Here is a 23,153-nt window from a genome sequence, read left to right as displayed (position 1 = left end):
TCCCCCGAATCCTTTAAGCTTTGGACTCGGGAGTAGGGGGTATATGTTGGGGGATGATATGTTGGCCACTACAGGCTAACAAAAATTGTAAAGATCCTAGACCCCATTTGATGAGATATATCTTGAATACCGTCAGGATTCCTCGTTAGTGGCTAGTCTAAAAGAATCACCAAATAGATGTTCCCGAAAACCATCTATGGGAAAAGAAAATAGATGACACTAAAAATTGTTAAGAGGAAGATGCCTTACTACAGTTAGAGCTCGCCTCCGTCAGCTGTCGAACAGAATCAATCCCCTCCAGGGGTTCGGTCTCGCCACATAGAACCGAATCTCCCCCTCTCTCTCCAGGGGGTTCGATGCCATCACATCCTATCCAATCCTTACTCGAGGTTCAAGCTATAGAATGCCTGACGAGCCTCCTATTAACCAAAAAATCCTATCATGCAGTTGTATCGCTCTGCTCATCTATCCCACGTCTTGTTACTACTTTCACGACTAGCTGCGTGCCAAGCTAATTCATGATCTCTGTCAGGGGTATTTAAGTACCTCACACGACTCAATGCAACATGACAATCATAATAACTCCATCCTTTCATTGTTGATCCTAATTCTCTGGAAGCTGCCTGACTAAAATGATGGTACCGATCTCCAACTCAACCATATGATCTTGTCCCCTTTCGAACCCCTTGACAGCCATCCCCCCTAAAGGTAACTTTTGACTGCTAATTATCTAGTTAAGGAACCAACCATCCTTCAGGATTCTTGGCCAATCCTTGTCCCTAATCGGACCAAGGGTCCCCTACTATCACAACTAATCATCCCAAAGAGATTGGCCTCTTAAACATCAACCCTTAGAATAGGACTTTGGGGGGGGGGGGGGGGGCCTCTAGGTGTCCGTATGTGCATTGCTGAATTGGTCCTCATCAAATGGCAGGCTGACAAATTTGGGCCAACCGACTGAACCCTCCTATTTAACCAATGCCTTTAATATGATGGTTTTTCTTGCTGGCTTCCGGATTTCGGCATCCAAAGGGGGATTGTGCATCAAATTACAAGCCGTTCGTCCCACGAATAGGTTCGACGGTTAATAACGACTTTTGTCCAAATACATCAAGTCAGGGCACATCACTGCCACCCCAGTTGCCACCCATGCACCTATTTATTGAGCCCATATCATATTGCCTCTTTTGTTGATCACACGTCAGGAAAAAGATGACTTATCAACTGATATAATCAGCATGGCTCATCATCGCTAATCTCTCTATAAAAATAGGTAAGAAGGTGACCCCCAGGTACGCTCGTATGTGTTCCAGAAAATACTTTTTGTTCTTCCATTCTCTCTCTCTCCTCTGTTGTGCCAGATTCCTGACTTGACTGTCGAAAGATCCTCGTCGGAGCCAATTCCGATTAAAACTTGTTTTGCAGGAATGCCGCTGCGATGGTCTTTCATTTACTCCAGCTATTTTCGTATGGGATCGAAAATCTTTCGCAACATTACCTTTATTCTGAGGAATATTTGCAAGTTAGCAAACATGTCAATTTATGTCAAATGCAAGCTTTGTCATTGGGGGCTAGCTGTTCTCTTTATCGGTTGGGAATTGTCAAGGCTCATGATAAGACAATAATCTAAGTTAATTGTCATCTGAGTATACGCAGTCCATATAATCCAGAATAGGTGATTACGGTTATCTCGCTCATTGAATGACAATGAGTGCTGGATCATCAATGATGGAGTGATTCCATAGCTGTATTTGACAATGTTGTGCTCATTCTGTGCTGTTTCCATGGCTAGAATGACTAGGTCTAGCAATATTAGCAAGATATATTGTTTATGGTTTCTAATTTTCAGTATTGGCATTCTAAAGGGCCAAAGTTTTGGGTGCTTATGGTATATTAAGCATAACGCCAAAAAAATGTATGTTGAAGGATGTTGTGGGACATGGTACAAGTTAGATATGTCAACTAGTCCATGCGCCATCTATCATGGTTATAGACCTCTCCGTATGGCAAAATTATATTTAGAACTAAAATGAATTAGTAAAACAAACAGAGAGAAATTTGTTTTCAGTATGTCTACCTCGTTGTCTGTGCCATATTATGATCCAAAGTTATGTATTTTCATCAGTATTCAATTTCTCATCGTCTTTCTGCTATGTCTAGTTTTCTTCTTCTTCTTCTTCTTCTTCTTCTTCTTCTTCGGAGTCTTTCCTGGGGTGCAAACTCAAATTAAGGTGCCATGCTTCAGTGGTTAACTATGGTTAAAGTCTTGCAATAGATTGTTATGATAGGTTAGCAAATGGCTTAGCTAAGAGATCCAATAGCTTCGTGTGAAAGATTTCCTACTTGTACACTTGGCAATGTGAAGTGATCTTTCAAAAAACTGTACAAGTGCGTTGGGTTCCAATAGAATAGTGCTCAGTGCTTCCATTTAGCTCAAAGGCAGAAGAAGAAAAATAAAGTAAAAAAAATGCATGATACTTTTATTCTGTTCTCTCTTTAATTTGGGAGTTAAATAGCAGTCAGAAAAGTATCCCATTATCTGAGCATTAACATACCATGCTTTCAGCACGTCAGAAAGGTGAAGTTGAGGTTGGTTTCCGAAGATGAAATCCAAAAGAGTAATTCTTTGTACACCACCTGTGATGAAAAAAATTCGATGTGGAATATACTATTTCTTTCGATTGAATCATATAGCCATCGCTTTCTGACACACATTTAATGACTGTAGATTGATATTTTCATTTACATGACAAAAATATCTTTATCCAAAATTATGACATCCCTTCACAAAAAATCCTCTATGACTTTCTGTGATTGACTTCTTGTGAATATATACGACTTCCTGTAATATATATGACTTTCTGTGACTTTTATGAACATATATATATATATATATATATATATATATATATATATATATATATATATATATATGATTTTTGTAAATATATTTGACTTCTTATAAATATATATAATTTTTTATGAATATATATGACTTTCTGTGAACATATATAATTTTTTATGAATATATATAATTTTTTATAAATATTTATATACATTCATAAGAAATCACATATCTTCACATGTCTTTCTATAAATATAAATATATATATATATATATATGTTTACAAAAAATTATATATGTTCACAAAAAATTATATATATTTACAAAAAATTATATATATTAATAAAAAATTATATATATTCATAAAAAATCATATATATTCACTGAATATATATATTCACAGAAAGTCATATATGTTCACATGACATTCTGTGGATATATATATATGTTCACAAAAAATCATATATATATTCACAAAAATCATATATATCCACAAAAAATTATATAAGTTGATAGAAAATCAGATATATTTATAAAAAATTATATATATTCACAAAAAATCACAAAAGATCATATATATTCGCAGAAAGTCATACATATTCACACGAAGTCATATGACAGGAAATCATATATATTCATAGAAAGTCATATATATTCACAAAAAATCATATAATACGAAGTCATATAAAGTATCAAGAAGTCATGAAGGACATTTTCATCATATAAAATTTTTAAACAAAAACATCAATCTACAGACATTAAATGTACGTCGGAAAGGAATGACTATAATCCAATCGGAGAAAGTGGTATACTCCATATTAGATTTTCTACATCGCAAGTGATGTACAAAAAATTTCTCAATCCAAAAAACTGGATTTGTAAGTGATCTTTGTTTCCCATCCTTTACGAACACTATATTTTTTATATTTTTCTTCAATTCCATCAATTTTTATGCTTTCCCAAATAATTCTTAATGTTTAACGAATCAATCAATAAAAATATTCTAGCTACCAGGAGGAAAAGTTCATTTTTTTAACATGAATAACTTGTATGTAATTATAATGGAAAAAAATTCTCTCAAAATTATAAACAGAAAAAATCCACTCATAGCTCAAATGCCATCACATGAAAACTAATATAGCTTACTGAAGCACAGCATGCAATAGGATCATAAATTTCTTTTCCTAGGGTGCCTTATTATTCTCATAACCTTCAAAGGATCAAGCCATTTATGGAGTGCACATCAAATAGCCACTATATGCATTGAATTCTGTTTTGCACCATTTCCACTCCAACAGAAGATAACCTGAAGAAAGCTCATTGTTGAGCATTATATTTGGCATTGACACCAGTCCTTTCTATTTTGATGTCATTCTTCTTCTTGAGGAAGTTGGAGTACCAAAATGCAGATAGCTTCGGTATCCTTTCACGCTTCTCATCCTCAAAATCCACATAGTAGAGTCCAAAGCATGATGAATACCCTGCCAAGAACTCAAATACATCTAAGAATGACCACACAAAATATCCTCTCACATCTGATCCATTCCTGCAGAAGAGAACCAGGTTGTTAAAAGGTGTATGGCACAAACTTTCTTATTTCTTGGATTTGGTGGCTTGTAGTGTTTTTGACCTACATAACAGCATTACCTGATAGCATCTAATGTACTTCCTATGAAACCACTCAAGAAATCTATCCTGGCAGTGTCATGGAGAGTGCTGTTAAATACTCCCAGTCCATAACCTGGTGGACAAAATGCAAAGTTGCAGACAAATTCATTAAACATTTGAATGCTATATCTGTCACTTAAGGGGTACAAACACTAACAAGAGTGCATCTTAGCATCCAAGAATAATAATTTTGTCATTTGTTCCTCGGAGACATGTAGCTCTCAGATGGCTGGTTTCCAAAATATCTTGGAGAGATGTTTAAAGGTGCTCAGTGACCACAGAACAAGAGAAGCATATGAAAATACTTATCTTTTTTGAAGTGTATATATATATATATATATATATATATATATATATATATATATATATTGACAGTGGCTTTCTCTTCTCATTTGTGTTTTGCCAAATATAGGGAATTCTGAGGCTAGTGCTGGTCTCACCAACATGATTGTTTGAGTAAGAAAATTGAAGCTACTATTGTGAAGCTGCACTGACCATTTTCTTGGATATAAATAGGAGGATTTTCATAGGCATCTTTGAAGTACTCCAACATATATTGCAGCCCTCTTGGATCTGTTGGTGCGCCCATTGGAATAAGCTGATTTCAAAAAAGTTAGCCATTTCAAGCAATAAATTGATGACCAGCACTCAGCAAAAGAAGCAATGTCGTTTTACCTGTGGAATGGGTGTTATGTTCTTAGAAACTGCAATGCATTATCAGCCATTGGTTAGAGATCAGATACTGCTTCTATCAACTTATTAACAGTGAAAAGGAAACAAACCTGTGAATTTAACAAACATATCTGCATTAAAGTCTCTAGGACCTGTCCTGGAACCATTGGAGTTGTCTTTGACATATTCTGAAAAATAGTGATTCAGACCAATGAAGTCAAATGAACCCTTCACTTGTCTGGACTGGTTTTTGGTGAAGAGTGGGAGCCTTGAACCAGCATTCTTCTTCATGACTTCAGGGTAGTCCCCAAACACCAGGGGATTCATAATCCTGAAGTGGATGCCATGAGGTCAGCTGCTTGCATCAATACTAGTGTAGGTAGTATGTATGCCTTGCACCTACCAGCCTATCATGAAGTCTAATGCTCTTTGGGCTGCTTCAATATCTGCTGTTGAGTTTGTAAATGGATAAGACCAAAAGCTGTATACATTCAAGCCTATCCAGCCATTTTGTATAGCCTGCATTTAAGGATGTTAGCAATAGACTGCCTCTTCCTTCTCGATCTAAAGCTTGTGTATGGTGTAACTCTGACCGATAATTACATGGACATGTTCTTCAAACAAAATGGAAATTTTGTCCCATATCAGAATGAGGTAAAAATTAAAGGTAATATTCTACATAATCTGAATGTGTTTCTGAGAGAGAGAGAGAGAGAGAGATGATAAGAATTTTAAGCAACAAAGTTCATAAGATTGAAGGAGAAGAAGACCGTAGAAAATGTTGGTGAAAGCTGTGAGGGAATTTCAAGAGAGGTGGTGATGATGGGGAATTTTAATGTATTACCAAAGGGTGAAAACACATACCCGACCAAATAAAAAAGGACTTCAGGCTTGATACTTATGTTTGGGGTTAATGGACATTGTTAAGCCTTGCAATTCATGCCCAACAAGCAGATGTCTTCAAGTCTTATCATTGCAGATTACTTTAGATTAGGATTTGGCATCTCAATGACTGAAGCATTTCTTGTGAGATATATAGGCATCAGAGCATTTTTTGATGTGAGATATGATGCATTCCATATGGTACCAAATTCAACATTTCTACAGTTGAGCATTTTCTGTGAGAGCTGATGACCAAAGTGTTGGAAATTGTCAATGACTATCAAAGAGATGCTGAGAGAGATGGTGAATTCAAACTGATAAATAATGATTTATAGTTTGTTGCAGCTCAATCTGATATTCATACTAGTAGGTTATTCTACTTATAACCAATACAGTGCTTGTGTTATCCACAAATATGCACCTCTAACCCTGTCACAAGCACGCATGTGGATTGTACAGGTAGAGTCTGTGCATAACCCTATACATACATATTTAGCACAAATATTTCCCATAGGGCATAATCTCTTTGCAACTGTATATACTTGACAAATATCCTAATGGCAACAAAGCATTCCTCCCGCACTTCCACTTTTCTACCTTAAGATACATGCATTACGATGCGAACATAGCCCTTGGAAAGTCATTAAAGCATATGATCCACATATAATTGCACAAATGTAAGCAGTGATTTGAATAAAATGGCTCACTTGATATTTAGTCCAATATAGTTTGACAGCTGATGCATGTGCTAATAGGATGTTGTGAACTGCGATGTATGGCTCTGTGGTGGAATTGCCAGCCATGCAATTGATGCCAAATGGATAAGAACATCGACCGGGTGGGAATGTTCCAGTGTCATATGAAGCAATTGCGATAACATTTGGTTCAGTAATGGTGGTCCAGTGGGAAACTCTGTCACCAAATTCCCTAAAGCACACATCTGCATACGCTGTGAAATCATCCCTGAATAACATTTTTATGTCCTCAAAGGTTAGATCATGAGTATTTGGAAGAAAAGCTACAAGAAGTATTGAGAAGTGAAAAGATTACACTATCTTAGCACTCAACCATCCTCCATACTCATCTTGAAGTACTTGGGGAAGATCTAGATGATAGAGAGTAACATGTGGCTGAATTCCTAGTTCATTCAAAAGAAAAAAAAAAAAAAAACTGAGAAAAGGAAAAGATTTATGCAATAATTGTATTGCAAAGACATTGAGCTCTTCATGTGAGCACAATTAAAACTTTGTGTCATGCTAAACATGGTGCATAACATTTGTACTTTCAGAAATGATATGAAGTCTTGATCCCGCATAGCGATGCATATGGCTTGAGATAGTTTTCACATGATGCTAAGAACCCAGTAATTTCTTGGTGTCATTTTTACCCCTTCCTTTCAGTGAGCCAAAATGATGTTTATCCTCTGTTTTTAATGTAAGCTTGTGGTAGATTACCTTATTTCAATGGGTCACTCAACTTCTAAGTTTCATGAAAATCCTCTCTTGACGGAAGTTACCATTGCCAGGAAATTAGAATCAGTTAAGAGAATTGATGTCAGGTTAACAGTTGGTCTTTAAATTTACGGATCTTACCTCAATTCATAAATTAATACCAGCTTGGAAAAATTAGGCATCCTTCTAAATTGATTTCTTTGATGATCCTCTCCTTCAAAGGTAAAAGATGACTGTTGAATGATGCAGCTAGTCTATCAGGAAGTTCATGTTCTACCATTCATGTAGAGGCTCAATACATTAAAGGGCAGCTGATAACTTGATTCGGTACTCTAGGGCATGTTTGGTTGAGAGGAGTTTGGCTCTGGAATGGGAATAGAAATGAGCGATTTTCATTTCAACTATTTGGCTGGGAGGACTTCCATTTTCTTTCCATTTCCGGGGGGAATACAAAAGTCCCAATCCCCCAAAATCCAATCTCTACTATTCTCTAATATTCAAAGCCCATTCTAATTTGAATTTCGATTCCTATTCCAGTTACAAACCAAATGTATTGGGAGATATGGCCATTCCGATTTCAATTCCGACCCTCAACGCAAACCAAATGTGCCCTACAGATGGTTCCTATGGTCAATCTGTTATGCCACCTTATTGTACCTTCATACAATACAAGAAGTATAATTTGGAGAATTTCTCCTTGTTCGTAACTCAGAAAATTCATATATCAAACAAGCTCAAGGATAACAACAAATCAAACTGACCATGCTTTAGTAGGTCATTGATGAGATTGTTGTAAAACTCGAGGCCTTTTGGATTGAGAGCTCCTCTCCCATCTGCAAAATAAGTTGTCACATAAGCGAGGACTTTTCGTTTTACTTTCCAAGGTAATGAGATTTTGAGAAGCCTTGGATTGTCTGTCATACTTGGAAGAAGCCTTGACCAAGAGATGGAGAATCTGTAGGCCTCTAGTCCTGTATCTGTCATAAGCTTGACATCTTCCTGGTAAAAACTAATGAATGAATGTAACTGTACATCTTAAATGCAGAATGGTTAATACATGATTTTTTTGTTTACACTTTAGACCTAATGGATCCTTCAGTACATGAACATTTTTGTTTAAAAGAGCAAATTTAAGCACTCGAAAGAGGTGAGAACCAGCAGTTCACCATTATGAACTGTGATCTTGCCATAGTATTATCTAGGCCTGTATTAGGGAAATCAAGCACAACATATGATCAAGAGAGAGAAAGCTCTGTCTATTATCAGAGTATGATTTGAAGTCCATTCGTGTCATTCAATTATGAAAACATAATGCTTGGGCATATCATGTATTCAATGACCACATGCACATGCAAAGAAGGTCAAAGGGAAGTCAAAAGTGAGGGTGTGAATTAGTGGAGTTGATAAAATCTCTCATTTTGATTCAAGGGGCCCATGCTCGATCCTGGCCTCCAGGGTGCTACCTCTCAAAAGAAAGAAAAATAGAAAAATCTGAATAGAAGATGCAAGGAGAAAGTATGACAGTAATTGGAAATGGTGCAAGCAGCAAGAGTTTGATATCTTCATTGATGCACTCCATTAGTCCTGTTTTCAAGTTTAAAATGAGTAGAACAAGTCAGGAAGGAAATACTCTTCAATTTTTTAACCTCTTTTTTTTTTTTTTTTTTTTTTCTGTTAATCTCTTACCTAACATTTCTTTCAAGCAAGCTGTTAAACCTGATGAAGTAAATATTAATAGATGATTGCTGGACGTGCATGTGCAACATTCATGTACTTGGTGAAATAGTACAAACGCAAATAACTGCTGTTATTTTTGTTATAACAAGCAATTACAAGATATTTTTAAAATGATGCTTAGCTGCATGTACTTAGGAAATGATGCTTAACTGCATTCTGCAAAAATGAAAAAAATAATAATAATTTAAAATGTAAATTGGCACTGATTGGTAAAGTTGCCAAGCATTCGACCAACTTAAGGGGAAAACAATACTACAACACAGACATGTTAAAGTCAATAATAAAGGAGAAAAAAGTGATAAGATTGTTCCTTTGGTTAGGCAGAATTTTTATTCTGATTAGAATAGCTTTAGGATTTAGCATACTTTGTCTGTGCAAAAAGAGAAGGGATAAAAAAGAGCCTTTTTCATAAGTAAGATTATTCCAGCCCTTTTTAGAATAAGAATAAGTAGGTTTGATTGGAATAAATATTTTTTTAAAAAAATTTCTACTTTCCTTAATCTTTGTGTGAGGAACAGTCTTATTCTAGACTTACTCTTGCTTTATGTCCGAATAAAATGGAACCTTAAATCATGCATATAAAACTTCCTGTAGCTTAGTAAATGCTGCTTAACTTTGTCCCACAAGATCCATCATTTGATACACCAACAATGTTATACTGAAACAAACCGAAGTGATAAAGTGGGGCTTGCATGGTTCTACATAGCAACTAAGGTTCTGGATCGGTATCTCTGATAGTGCATTTCCAAGCATTTAGATCTTGATAATTACAATATGGATGAGTATTCTCCAGTTCTCTCTAAATAAAAAACAAAAAGAGTTTAACCACAATTTAAAATTTACCGTACTCAAGAAATTTTTCCATTAAGGTATTGCTATTGGCTTAAAAAAACTGAAGCCTCACATAAATAAGGTTTGAATTGCATTTTGGCCCAGTGGTCATGTCCATTGTCTTGACCAAGGTATGCTGAACCAGTACTGTCGGTCGTTTCGACCGGCCGGCGGTACGGTTCGATATGGTTTCATACCGTACCGAACTGACGATCCGAACTAGAAGAAAAAGAGAAGAATAGACAGAGAAAGAGGAAGAAAAAAAAAGGGAGGGAAAGGAGCCAGCAGGGCCGCCGGACGGCCTCCGACTGGCCGCCGTGGCCGTTGGAGGGCACAGTCCACGCGCGCAGCACCGCAGGCGTGAAACAAGGGCATCGCCCCTATTTCGCAATTTTTTTTAAAAAACATAGTTTTAAGTGAAGTCGGCAAACGATTTGCCGGCTTTACGATTTTTATTTTTCTTAAAAAAAATTCTTAAGTTGGCAACCCAATTGCCGACTTCATAAGTTTAAAATAAAAAAAAAAAGAAAAAATCGAAACAGACATCGTCTGTTTCGAAAAAGAGCCCCCGCTCGACCGTCCTCAGACCGTTGGCGTCGGCTCGCCGGCCATCGGGAACCTCGCAACGGAGGCATCGTCCGTCCGGTAGGTTCTCCGCCCCCCTCCAAGCACTCTCTCTCTCTTTTTTGCTCTCTTGAAAGCCCTATCGGCTGATACGGGGCTCGGAAGCCCTCCGACAGACGCAGCCGGCCACCGCCGGCCTCCGACGACTCCCATCTTCCTCCCTCCCCTCCTCTCTCTCTCTCTTTCTCACTTTTCGTTCTTTTTTCTTCGATACCGCCAGTGTACCAATTTTACTAGTCGAATCGTGCCGGTTCTCCACCGGTCCGATACGAGATGGGGTGTACCAGCCGATTCGGCACGGTATGGCAAACCTTGGTCTTAACGCTATCCGGTTGTGTGGTTTTGAGAGCAAGAGAAAGTTTTTGTGCACCACATGCAGTGCAGCAAAAATACACTGCCCCACCTTATTGGGCCACATAGCCACCGCTTTCCAACGTGCATTTAATGCCTGCAGTTCTACTTTTTCATTTGAAATTTCAAATTACGAAATACCCCTCCTCTTTTAAAAAATTAAGACATCCTATGGCATATTATGACATCCTACAGTCAAATTATGACTTCCTACACAACAGCAAGTCATAACTTAGCCACAGGATGTTATAAGGAAAGAGCATTTTTGTCATTTAAAAATTTTATAATTTTTTAATGACGATAATATCCTTCTCTCTTTATGACTTTTACAAGAAAATTATGACTTCCTACCATGCAGGAAATCATAATTTAACTGCAAGATATCATAATGTGTCACATGATGTCATAATTTTTTCAAAAGATGAGGGGCATTTTCGTCATTCAAAATTTCAAACAAAAAAGTAGAATTGCAGGCATTAAATGCGCATTGGAAAGTAATGGCTATGTGGCCCAATATGATGGGGTGGTGTATTTTTGCTGCACCGCATGCAGTGCACAAAGAATTACTCTTGGGAGCAAACAACCTATCCCATTTTATGTACACTAGCAAGTCGCCTTTGGTCTTTTATAAACATGCACAGATAATAAGATACTCATAAAAAAATAAAAAATACTTGATTTTTTTTTGGGGGGCACAAGACTATCTCTTTCTATTAAAAAGGAAAAAGAAATACATAGATAAGACATTTTCTACTGATCGATTCAGGTGCCGGAGTTCACATACATATTGACATGCATCCCTTTTCACATATGTACATATCCAACCATCCAGCCCTTTTTCTTCTCCTCTCTTCTGTAATCTAATTTTGTGGGTACAAAGATGGGGGTAGGTAACCAACTGCTAATTTTAACTCCTTTTTTGTCCACCTGTCACTCTCTTCCATAGGTGTCTCTGAATCAGGCCAAGTTAAACGAAGAAAATATTTGTTTAACTTAATGGGGTGTTTGGTATGGTATGATCCATCCAAAATGAAGAATGATATGGATAGAGATGATGATCACTATGTTGGTTGCAATATGATGTTCCCATGTGGTAGTGATCTCAAATCAATCTCACTCTTCAAATCACCTCCAACCCAGTGATGAGATACTCGTCTTTGAGGTCGAAAATCCAAGATCAACCCCAGACAATGATCTTGGACTAAAATTTAAGGACAAAAATATCCTTGAGTCTAATAAAAAAACTAGTATATCAATATCCTATTGATGTATTAAATCAATATCATATTATATTTATAATCTATATTATATTATAATATATTATGAATCATATTATTGTCATATGATTCAACTATACTTTTAAATTAAATTAGAAATATTTTATTTAATATATTACTTCTGTTTGCCTTTTTTTCTAATCAAAATAAATATTCATGTTAATAAATAATATATTATAAGTATAAAAAAAAATATTAATTTTATAGTAATAATTATATATTTTTATAGGATTAATAATTTATAGGATTAATAAATATATTTTTATAGACTATATTAATTATTAATATATTAATAAATATATTTATATTTTATTATAATTTATTTATATGATTAGTAGATATATTTTTATAGAGTATATCACAGGCAATTTTGGTATTATATGGTCAATGATCTTAGATTCTCATAGAATGCCAAATAGAATATTTATAGATACCTAGAGATCTTTAATCACTAAACTACGACCTACTAAACACAATAATCTTAGATCACTGAGGATTAGATCATCCTAGGATTCGGATCATCTGTAATCTTAAATCACCATGGTAATCCCATTTGGATCACCACATGCTACCTAAATGCTGAGAGGTCAAATATCCTTTGCCTCTTAATGTATGTGGGGCTCATGCACATTGCACTTATCTTCCTACCACCCTCATGTTTGTCTCTATTCAACATTTGTTTGGAACCTTCACATGGGATTTACATGCATTGAGTCGAAGGAGTTGCTTTCTTTTCTGTCTTACCTAAAAATTAGTAATTAATCTAGAAGATATTTGATTAGAGAGAATTGGATTGAAATGAAAATAAAAATGAGAGACTCTCCAATATGGTTGGGAAAAATTATGTTCCTAGTCTAATTCAAGGAAAGAACAGGAATGCCCCAATTCTCAAAAATCCTTACTCTCCCTCAAATTCCATTCCAATTCTGATTCTAAGTTTGATCACGAGCCATATACGTTGAGAGATATGACCATTCTGATTCTCATTCCAATTAATTCAGATTTCAATTCCAATTGCAAACCAAGTGCACTACCTCTAGTTCACATAGTTCACAATAATGCTGAAAATTATGTATCAGTATATTTTTATCCATATCCATTTCTATTTATGGATGCAGATAGGCATCTGGTGCGTATGATCCTCGGAGGGAATTGTACCATTCCCATGCATGTTTCTCTTTATTCAAAATTTATTTAGAACCTTCAAAGGGAATTTACATGCACATAGTCAAATCTTCTCTATCTTATCTACAGCTTGGTAATAAATCTAGTTCACAGAATTGAGAGGATAGATTCATGTTGAAATGTTGGACAGAGTTACCTTGTATTTGTGGTACCCATCGGAGGCCACGTCGCCCGTGCTCTTGTCCGGCATCTTTCCTGTCAAGGTAAGTTAAACAGTGGCAATCCTTCTATTTTATCTTTAGATTAGAAGAGAAGATGTAGTCTTTGCCAAATAAGTGTTTCCTATTGGGGAATATATTCACAACAAAATCTTTTTCTTTGAGGGAATATATATTTTATCTGCATGCAATGAAACATTTAATTTAACAACTCAGCAATGTTCTTATGGAAAAAAGGCCAAGTTTTCATCAGGATCGTACATTACCTAAGAATGCAATATATGAAAATTCTCGACTTCTGTTATCTCGACTAATACAAATTGATAACTTTCGAGATATTGACTAATATGATGTCAATATATGGAATGATTTTTTAATTACCTTTATTTTTTCAAAACTTTAGGTACAAAATCCTAAACATTGTTATTGGATTTCGATTTATCATATCAGTCCAGAATTTGGTATGTTGGTTTTAATATGACAACTGAGCTTAAGTTTCATTTCTTTGTAAATTTCTCAGCTTCCATCTCGGATAAATTGAGATGCCGTTTTAAATTATTTTATCCTCAATTATTCATGGATTAGTTAAAGATCACTGCAAATCAAAAGTCAAAATAGTAGCAACCGATAGCCTATATAATTAATGTCCCAGCACGAAACAACGAATATGCTAATTATTTTGTATCTTTGTAGTTTGTAGCCTGCAACAGGTGATCGGGCTGGCAAAAACCTTTTTCTCCACCATGAAACATCAGAGTTCAAAATAAAATCTACCGTCTATGCTAAAACTCCAGTTGTCCTGTCCACATAAGACTTGGACCACACCTCTATGTTCTACTAACATCCATTGCCTACCATGGTTTTCTCCTACACACATTATCATATTCCTTCATTGCTGAACATTTGGATTCAATTGATTATAGCTCATACGGTACCACAACTTGAGCACAGCCATCTTCTTCTCAATACAAAATAGTAGTAAAAATCACCTGCATGAGTAAAAGTATCCCAAATGCAAGGACTCCTCCCATCCTCAGCTGCTGCTCCCTCCACCTACAAGTTTAGCATACCAGATGCCGTTCTTTTAGCATCAGCTGTGACTATTTTACCTTTTTTTCTTTAATTGTATTATCTTGTGACATTCGAGACAAAGAGGAGGAGACTGAAAGGAAACTAACCTGATATGCTGAGGTTCCGGCACCGAAGACGAAGTCCTGTGGGAAGTCCTCCCTGTTATATTGTAGTGCACCTCGGCCCCCATCCATCTCAAGCATTAGCAGTAGCTCTAGAAGAAGCCAAGCTACCAGGCTTCCTCTCATCTTTCTCTCTCGTCAAGTTGTCCACAAGTCCAGTTGCGCTCGCAAACAAGAGGGGGAGAGAGGCAAGGATTGGCTACAAGCCCCCTCTTCTTATATTTCCACTCGATTTTTTTCTGGCATCAAGTTGGCTTGACAGCACGCCCGCACAAAATTTACCATGGAGCTGCACCAATTCTATGCTGCCCCAGAAAACGAGTGGGGCAACGAAGAATTTTTTCTTTGGATAAAATAACAAGGTTGCGTACAAGATTTGAATGCAAAGTCCAGTCCCTGAGGCAGACAACGCAACTCGCGTCAGACGGAAACGGCGGAAAGAGACCCAGCGAGGGACAAAAAGATGAAAAAAAAAAAAAATAAGCAACCATATTTCTAGACACGGCCACGCTAACGCAAATGCGGGGACGTTTGAGGTCATGCATGGCGTAATCTACAAAGCATGGTGTGACCCATAAAACAGGGTCTCGTCAGAACAAAATTTATTGCGGTATCTTCTGATCCATATAAATTTTGTATTACATTGACTCTGAGTATGATTCAAAAATTTATTCAAAAATAATTTATCAAAAAATATTATTTAATTATTTAATATTATTTAAATATTTAAAAATTTTAATGAATAATCAATACGAGACCGACTATGTATCCGTATAGATTTTTGTTTTTTCATTAACCACAAGGGCCAAAACCCCACCAACAACCAATGGCATTAACGTCTCCGCACTCCACCTAAATTCGTCCAGACTTGGGCGGTCGGCTTCGTCAACCAGCGATTTCTTTCTTTTTCTTGGACAATGACATTACAATGTCTAAGCTCCGAATCTGCTCGCAATGGTTATGCATGACAACCAAATCTGACAAAGGATCTTCCCATGGGGAAGAGATTGGATGTGGACATCCTCCTTGAATAATCTTGAGTATTCAACCTTCAGCTGTCAATACTTCGTGATTTCAATTGTTGAAAAAATATTATAGCACTGAATGCTTCAATTTTATCGTATTTGGTGTTGCGATCAATTTTTATCATCTATCATCGATGATGAACATCTGCAAAATAATATCCTTATATATCAGAATTATGTCCGACGGAGACTCTTCGATGCTTAATCAAAAAAGAATTGATGAACAGTAGATTTGAATGTCGAGAGTAGCAGAGCTCTGGTTCAGAAGTATCTTACCGGTGCTATTCACTTACTCTCTTTTTATAGATAATTCTGATGTAACTATCGAGTACGTGATCCCGCTTTTTATGACACTAAATTATCGGATCATAATTGTAGAGTTAGTGGGTCATTAACTCCCATTAATTGCCGTGATACATATTTGATAACTGTCCATAATGATTACAGTATGTTGAACAGGTGGACCGACTATATATCGGTAGAACGTCTCAATGACCATCGATAAATAATTCTAATATACCGACGGTTTTAGATCGGAAGTTGTTCAAGTCGTTTGTTGTTGGTCGGTAGTAGCCGACTGTCTGTCAGTTAACCGATCAAGAGTCTGTGTGATTTGTTCATTCAATCGATGTAGAGTCGGAGTTGTATGTTCGGTCAGTCGGTCATTGTTGAGTCAACGTTAGGATTTGGTTGATTTGAGTCGGGAGTCGATTGATTTATCCCAACACTTGGGTAAGTTGAGAATTCTTATACGACGAGGGCGAAACAAAAAAGCCTAATCATCATCCATCAACTTAGGTATATCTAATTCTACCAAATAAAAAAAACTTAGGTATGTATAATTGCTATAAAATTGGAAATAGGATGAGAAAACCTGTGAGGACAACATTTGGCCTGCAAAAATAAGCTCAGAGTTCAGCAGGTCTAGCTTTTAAAACTCAGGTCCCGCTTGCTAGACCCATGCACCATGGGTTGGATCTGAGTCTAAAACCTAAGGGGTAAAGCCAACTTGAGTTGGATCTAGGTTCATGATGCACCACATATTACCACTCCTGCCAATGAGCTCACACTTGAAGAGCCTCGCACTTCGTCACAAACAACCAATTGATTCTAATAAATTATTTGGGACAAGCAAGAATGAAACCCATCCATCCAAGACACTTGAGACCATTCGATCGAATGGTCGATGTACTCCAAAGCAACCCATGGTAATCTACTCTGGTGAGAAATACTCTGGGAGACTTTAATGGAGACGGTGCTCAAATCATATCAACTCTGACTACATATCCCCTAACAACTTGTTCTTGGAGGTGACCCAAGCTTCAAAACTTGGATTATTGCTTTTAAAAAAAATAAAAAAGGATAATTCATGACCACAAACATATTTTAAAAAGAGCTATGCTAACCCCAGTCCTCTCACCTTGCTGGTGGTATAGCGAGTGAAATCTAATTCCAGAGGGGAAAATTCTCCATGCCATTGCGGTGCCAAACCACTTTTTCCTTGGAAAAGCTCAAATTACCAGCATGCCAGTTCTGCTCAAATTAAGATCTTGTGATGGCCCGATCAATTGGATCAGCCCATCATCTAATTGTCCCAAAAAACACACCAACAAAAAAAAGAAGGGGGAGAAAAAAAGCTGCAAGAAGACTCCCAATTAATTCCGAGAAGAAGCCGCAGTCCTAAGGCAATTAGGATCTTTGGGGTCTCCGTAAATAGCCCCCCATCCCTCCTATGGTCCTCTACCATTGATCATCACACCTCCTCTCTCTTTCTCCCAATTTAAGTTTACGATGTCCCATCCTTTTGCCCATTGGAAATCGAAGCCAAGACACCACCGAAGCTGAGGTAAGGCCCCGGACTCATGTCCTCTCTCCCGTCCCTTTCTTTCTATGGCCTTGCACATCGCTGCCAGTCCTTAGGGTCACCAGAAAATCATTAAAAAGAAATCCTCTATTTTTGGCCCTTCTTTTCTTCCTTTTCCAACCATAACCGGGCAAAGGGTCTCGATTTGGCCCTGTTCTTCATTTTTTTTGTCGGCCGGCCACTTGCCGCCAATTGTTCCCTGCTCTACCGCCGCCGGCCACTCGCTGCTACCACCTATTGCCAGTCCTCCAACCACTAGCCACTACCCCCCTTCTTTCCTTGATCGGCCAAAGAAGGGAAGAAGAAAAAGAAGAAAGAAAGAAGAAAAGAAAAGAAAAAAGAGAGAGAAGAGTTATCCCTCTCTCCTTCTCTCTAGGGTTTCTCTGTTTACTCCCTCTTTCTCTCTCTATCTGATCCATGGATCTCAGTAGAGGGCCCATGCTCCTCTACTATGAACCTAAGATAATCTTTTGTCATGAAATTAGTTTAATACCCATGCGGTGTGTCAACCCCATCCCATCCCTTGCTGGATACATTTGGAATCCAGTTAGCATTGATCCTTATTAAATTATCTAAACCATAATTGATCATAACTAGTTAAGTGCATCTTGTTCAAACCGACCCAGTTAGTTGAGCACTGCCATCTAGTTGACTTTATTCTTCCCCCATCTTGGATTGCTCAATTTTAACTCATCTTAGTTTTCTTTAATATCAATATTGTTGATAATGGATTTTAATTGCTTTGAATAAGTTCAGATGATTCATATAGTTAAACTTTGAAGGTTCGGAGCAAAAGAGATAAGTAATTTCAATACTTCTTACTTATTTTAAATTATTATTTATTTTATCATAAAAATTTATTCTATATTTTTATAAAATAAATAAAGATCGAACATATTTATTATGAAACTCATAATGTATTATAAAATAGTGATTTTATGAATATTGTAATATAAACAACTGGTTTATAAAATATGAACTCCATATTTATAAAATTTATATTTTATTATGAAAGAAATGATTTCTTGATTATTTTACTATCAAAAATTATTTATGTATCATAAACTCTATAAAATTATTTAATATCTTATTTCTGTGTTATTTAAGAAATATAATTTGATGAAATATGGTTGAAAAATATTTGTTTTAAGAAATATGGAATAAAACTCTCAGATAACTCTGTATGGCCTCTAAAAGTGGAGAAGATTGATATCTGGAGTTAGCATCCAAGTGACCCTACTAGTGGGTATTAGTTGTTGGCATATAACCCTGCTGAGAAGTAACAGTAGTTGGCATACGACTCTGCCATTGGGTAGTAGTTGACATATGACCATACCAGTGGATAATAGTAGTTTGTATTTTGTCGATTACAGTCCTGTCACGAGTATAATAATGACTTAGCATTTAGTATGAGAAAATTATTAAGAATAATAATGTAGTCAAATAATAAATGATTTATGACTTTATTTATAAAGTTAGTGTGATTTATGAATTTATTTATATTATGCATTAGAAACCGTATTTATATAAAATTGCATGATTTATGCATATACAAGAGCATAACTGATTTATGATTATACTGCTATTATGAAAAGTTTTATCTTATAATGATAATTATCTACTCTAAATAATTTATTGATGCATGAAAAACTTATGCTTGATTCGGTAAAATAGTATAAGTTTTACTTGCTGAGCTAGTATAGCTCATACCTCTTTATCCTTCTTTTCTTTTACAGAAAAATAAGATTAACAATGACAGATGATTCAGGCTTGAGGGTTTACGCTAGCAAGCTTGAAAATTTTGTAGCTGAATTTTAGTTTATTAGATGATCATGGACTTGTAGTTAATTATTTATGAATTTAGAGATATGTGTTTTAGTATTTGATTTGGATTGAGATGCTCTGAACTAGTGTTAGTTAATTAATGATTTTAATTGACCCTCTTTATTATATTTTTTTTGGTGATGGATCTTTTATTCTATTCAAGATTATGAATGTTGGCTCCGTGTTATTGTGAGCCGCACCTATCAATAGCATGATCGTATTATGTATCAAATTTGGGAGATAATGGACCTTATTAGGAAGAAGAGATTTTTTTTAAGAAAGAAAGAAGAGATCACTATCATTTCTCATCAATGCCGAGCTTGTCCTTTGTGGCCGACGTTGATTTTTGTTTCTTGAGGGTTCTTTTGGAAGTAGTTGCTAAAAGCGTGGTTTTTCCTCTTTTAATAATTCAAGAATAGTTTCACAAGGCAAAATGTCAAAAAGGACTGGTGAAATTTAATTTCAAACTAGTATGCATGTGTTGTTTGGTACGTGGTGCATGAGAATGAAGTAATATTAAGGTCAAGAAAAGATTTGGTTGTAAACTATTTGATGAAGTTTTTTTATTGGTAGTTAACTTTAGATTAAGTTTGATCCTCCAATCAAACAATTGTCTTAAGGGCATATTTTAGTTGAACCAAAAATTCTCGAAATGCTGGACTAAAAAAGGTCCTGATAATGAGATTCTTGTGCTTATATATTCATCTGTGTCATAATTTTCTTTGCCTTTTAAATGGTATAGCTTATTTGCTAGTTTTCAGTATTGGTTCCTACCTTGGTATATTTCTTTCTTTGGGATGGTTTTTGATGCTATCATCTTTCACTATTCATGTTCAGCAAAAAGTGAAGCCAAGCTCACTATCCCTAGGCAACATGATAAAACAAAACTATGAAGGTTCATTTGTTTTGTTTCGGCTTTTTTAATGCCATTTTTCTTCTAAAATCAGATTCAATCTGTATATAAACATTGGTAATTCCTCTGTTCTTCCATGGTATCATAACCTATGCATGGAACTATGCATTAATTATTTTCCTAGGAAAAAAACTAATACATTAATTCAACAGAGTAGTGTAAAATCAAGAAGCATGTTACACTGTAGAAAGTAATGTAGATGAGTTATTCGTGCAACTGTTGTGCCATCTCCCTTTGAGGAAATTGGAGTACCACTGGGCTGACAACTTGGGATACCTCTTCAAGTCCTCGTCCCTGAAGTCCACATAATACAGACCATATGTATATTGGTACCCAGTGAGCAACTCGAAGGCGTCGATGAAGGACCAGGTGAAGTATCCCAAGATGTTGGATCCATTCCTACAAAAGGAGACGGGAGGGAGAGGGAGAGAGAGAGAGAGAGAGAGAGCTTATTTTGGTTAGTGCATGTTAGAAGTGATCAATTATTCGCAGCATATTGCATAACCATCATATCAATGCCTTTCAAGAAAACCTACCGGACATTATAAATTGATCATGTGATATGTAGGCCTTTTCATTTGAAGGAATAGAAACTTGCAATGAGGGTATGTACCTGAGGGAATTGAGTAGGCTTCTTATGTTTGCAGTCAGAAATTTCACCCTAGGGCTGTCATCGAGAGTGTGTTGCATTGGTAGACCTATATTCAACATGCAAAAATGTTATGCATGAATTAACATGAAAAAAATACAATGGCTAGGCTTAGGAAAAAAACTCTACTAATATTAAGATGTCCACCTAAGTTACTGCATGCAAGACAGAAGCCCATATTGATGAGGAATATAGTCTTAGCTTTAAGAACTGAACTTTATTAGAGAACATAAGAAGATGATGATCAGACACCAATTTAAAATTATGTAATTTGGAGCTTGATAAAAGATAAACAGGATATCTACCATTTTCCTGAATGTAGATAGGTGGGTTGCCATAAATTTTCTTGAAATACTCTAGCACTCCTTGGAGGCCATATGCCACCATGTCGAACTGAATCACAATATATTTTGTAAGATTTACTCTGTAAACTTTTTGCTGAAAAAAAAAAAGAATTCCACGACTCAGTCCTTTCAAACGCTTTACCTCAGTGCCAGACTTCTCATCTGTCTTCCCTGCATCTGCAAGAGGAAATCTAATTAGTGGGAAACATAGGGAATTGATCGCTGATATGGGTCCATAAGAGAACAAAAAGCTTCTTTCTAAAATTTTGTACACTTCAACTCCTTTTAGCCCGTGGACTTTCCCCTAAATTTACCGATAAATCTGACAATTGGAACAACCTATTCAAACTTTGGTTAGGCTAATTTTCCTTGAATTATTCTGAAATACATAATAATTTTGATAGAAAGAGAAATACTGAAGCACATTCCAGACATCAATGATCAAATAAATTGCTATCCTATGAGAAACTTTGAATAACTACCGAAGTGGTGGGTTTCACACTGACTGACAACATTTTTTATATTATTTTGGGTGGTGGGGGGGGGGGGGGGGGGCTGATGGTTTGCAAGATCATACATTACATAATGATTAGTTGAAGGCAAATTGGTCACCAAGTTATAACAGGGGCAGACATTGATGTGAATAACTTAAAATGTTTACCAACTAAGGGATGAAGGCAACTTCAGGGAAAAAACCTTCAGGAGTGGAAAGATAAGACAGAAAGAAGGAGACTACAAAGGAACTTGCTGTCGATATTTTGGAGTAAAAGGTCACTTTTTCCCTACTTTATACAGATAAATTCATGATAAGTATCAGGAGAGAATATCACATGTAATATTAGCAGCCATATCACCAAACCAGTCTCTTTCACAAGCCATGGCATTGTTGGGACTGTCCATCACATATACTGTGTTATAGTAGTTGAGACCTATGAAATCAAATGAATCCATGAGTTGCTTGGATTGATTTTTTGAGAATCCCAACATCTTTGTGCCAGCAGCTTTCTTCATAGTTTCAGGATAGTCTCCATGAACAAGTGGCTCAACAAACCTGCATCAATGCATACTCAGTAAAAGGATCTGTTAAAAGTGATTGGAGCAAAACAGGTAGTAGAGACTCCTTTACCAGCCTGTATAGAAATCCTGGGCCCTCTTCGTTGCATTTATGTCCTCCACTGAGTTGGTTAAAGGTAGAAAATAATAAACAAACACATTCAATCCTATAAAGCCTTGCTGCTTGTCCTGCATCAGCACCCATGCATATAAATTTGAGATTCCTGATTCTTATTATAACCAATAAAAACTTATCAATTTGTTAAACCATTTGGGAAGTTATTTCTGAAAAGATATGTTATTCATTAACTATATGATACTTCAAGTATGCCATGTACTGCTTGTGACATTTATAAGAAGACTCTAGAGTGCTAGTTGTCAATATCATTTCTTGTTGTTACCTCTCCCATGCTTATGACTTTGTATACATGAACCTATTATACATCTTTTATCTTTTTCTTTTTCTTTCACAACCTAGAATTGTTTGAATTCCTCAGGAAATTTCCAAATTTATAGCATTTGAACTGTTCTGAGCCTTTTGCAGTTCTACTAGATTCACTTGTTTGTCACTGTAAGCTTCCACTGGAAATTGTACCCCAAATACTGG

General features: G+C 36.2%; 1 protein-coding gene across 2 annotated transcripts in view; it reads right to left on the bottom strand.

The window, feature by feature from the left end:
- Positions 1–3,983: 3,983 nt before the first annotated feature.
- LOC105045199 (beta-glucosidase 22) overlaps positions 3,984–23,153 on the bottom strand; it is a 46,896-nt gene continuing 27,726 nt past the window's right edge. Inside the window, exons 8-22 of one of the 2 annotated variants that reach the window (XM_073257774.1) lie at positions 22,620–22,735; positions 22,324–22,544; positions 21,636–21,670; positions 21,444–21,542; positions 13,660–13,701; positions 8,442–8,517; positions 8,280–8,351; positions 7,118–7,205; positions 6,775–7,030; positions 5,589–5,704; positions 5,296–5,516; positions 5,189–5,217; positions 5,009–5,111; positions 4,493–4,586; positions 3,984–4,391 (exon numbers count right to left, since the gene is read on the bottom strand). In XM_073257774.1, the coding sequence (XP_073113875.1) occupies positions 4,163–4,391; positions 4,493–4,586; positions 5,009–5,111; positions 5,189–5,217; positions 5,296–5,516; positions 5,589–5,704; positions 6,775–7,030; positions 7,118–7,205; positions 8,280–8,351; positions 8,442–8,517; positions 13,660–13,701; positions 21,444–21,542; positions 21,636–21,670; positions 22,324–22,544; positions 22,620–22,735 (1,797 nt within the window). In that variant the 3' untranslated portion in view covers positions 3,984–4,162. Of the gene's footprint in view, positions 4,392–4,492; positions 4,587–5,008; positions 5,112–5,188; positions 5,218–5,295; positions 5,517–5,588; positions 5,705–6,774; positions 7,031–7,117; positions 7,206–8,279; positions 8,352–8,441; positions 8,518–13,659; positions 13,719–14,670; positions 14,735–14,859; positions 15,186–21,443; positions 21,543–21,635; positions 21,671–22,323; positions 22,545–22,619; positions 22,736–23,153 lie in introns of those variants that run through there. The other variant, XM_073257773.1, reaches the window with a different exon arrangement.

Source organism: Elaeis guineensis, chromosome 5, assembly GCF_000442705.2.
Source record: "Elaeis guineensis isolate ETL-2024a chromosome 5, EG11, whole genome shotgun sequence".
Taxonomy (NCBI): Eukaryota; Viridiplantae; Streptophyta; class Magnoliopsida; order Arecales; family Arecaceae; genus Elaeis; species Elaeis guineensis.
The sequence above is the reverse complement of the archived record's forward strand: the minus strand, read 5'-3'. Positions and strand labels throughout refer to the sequence as shown.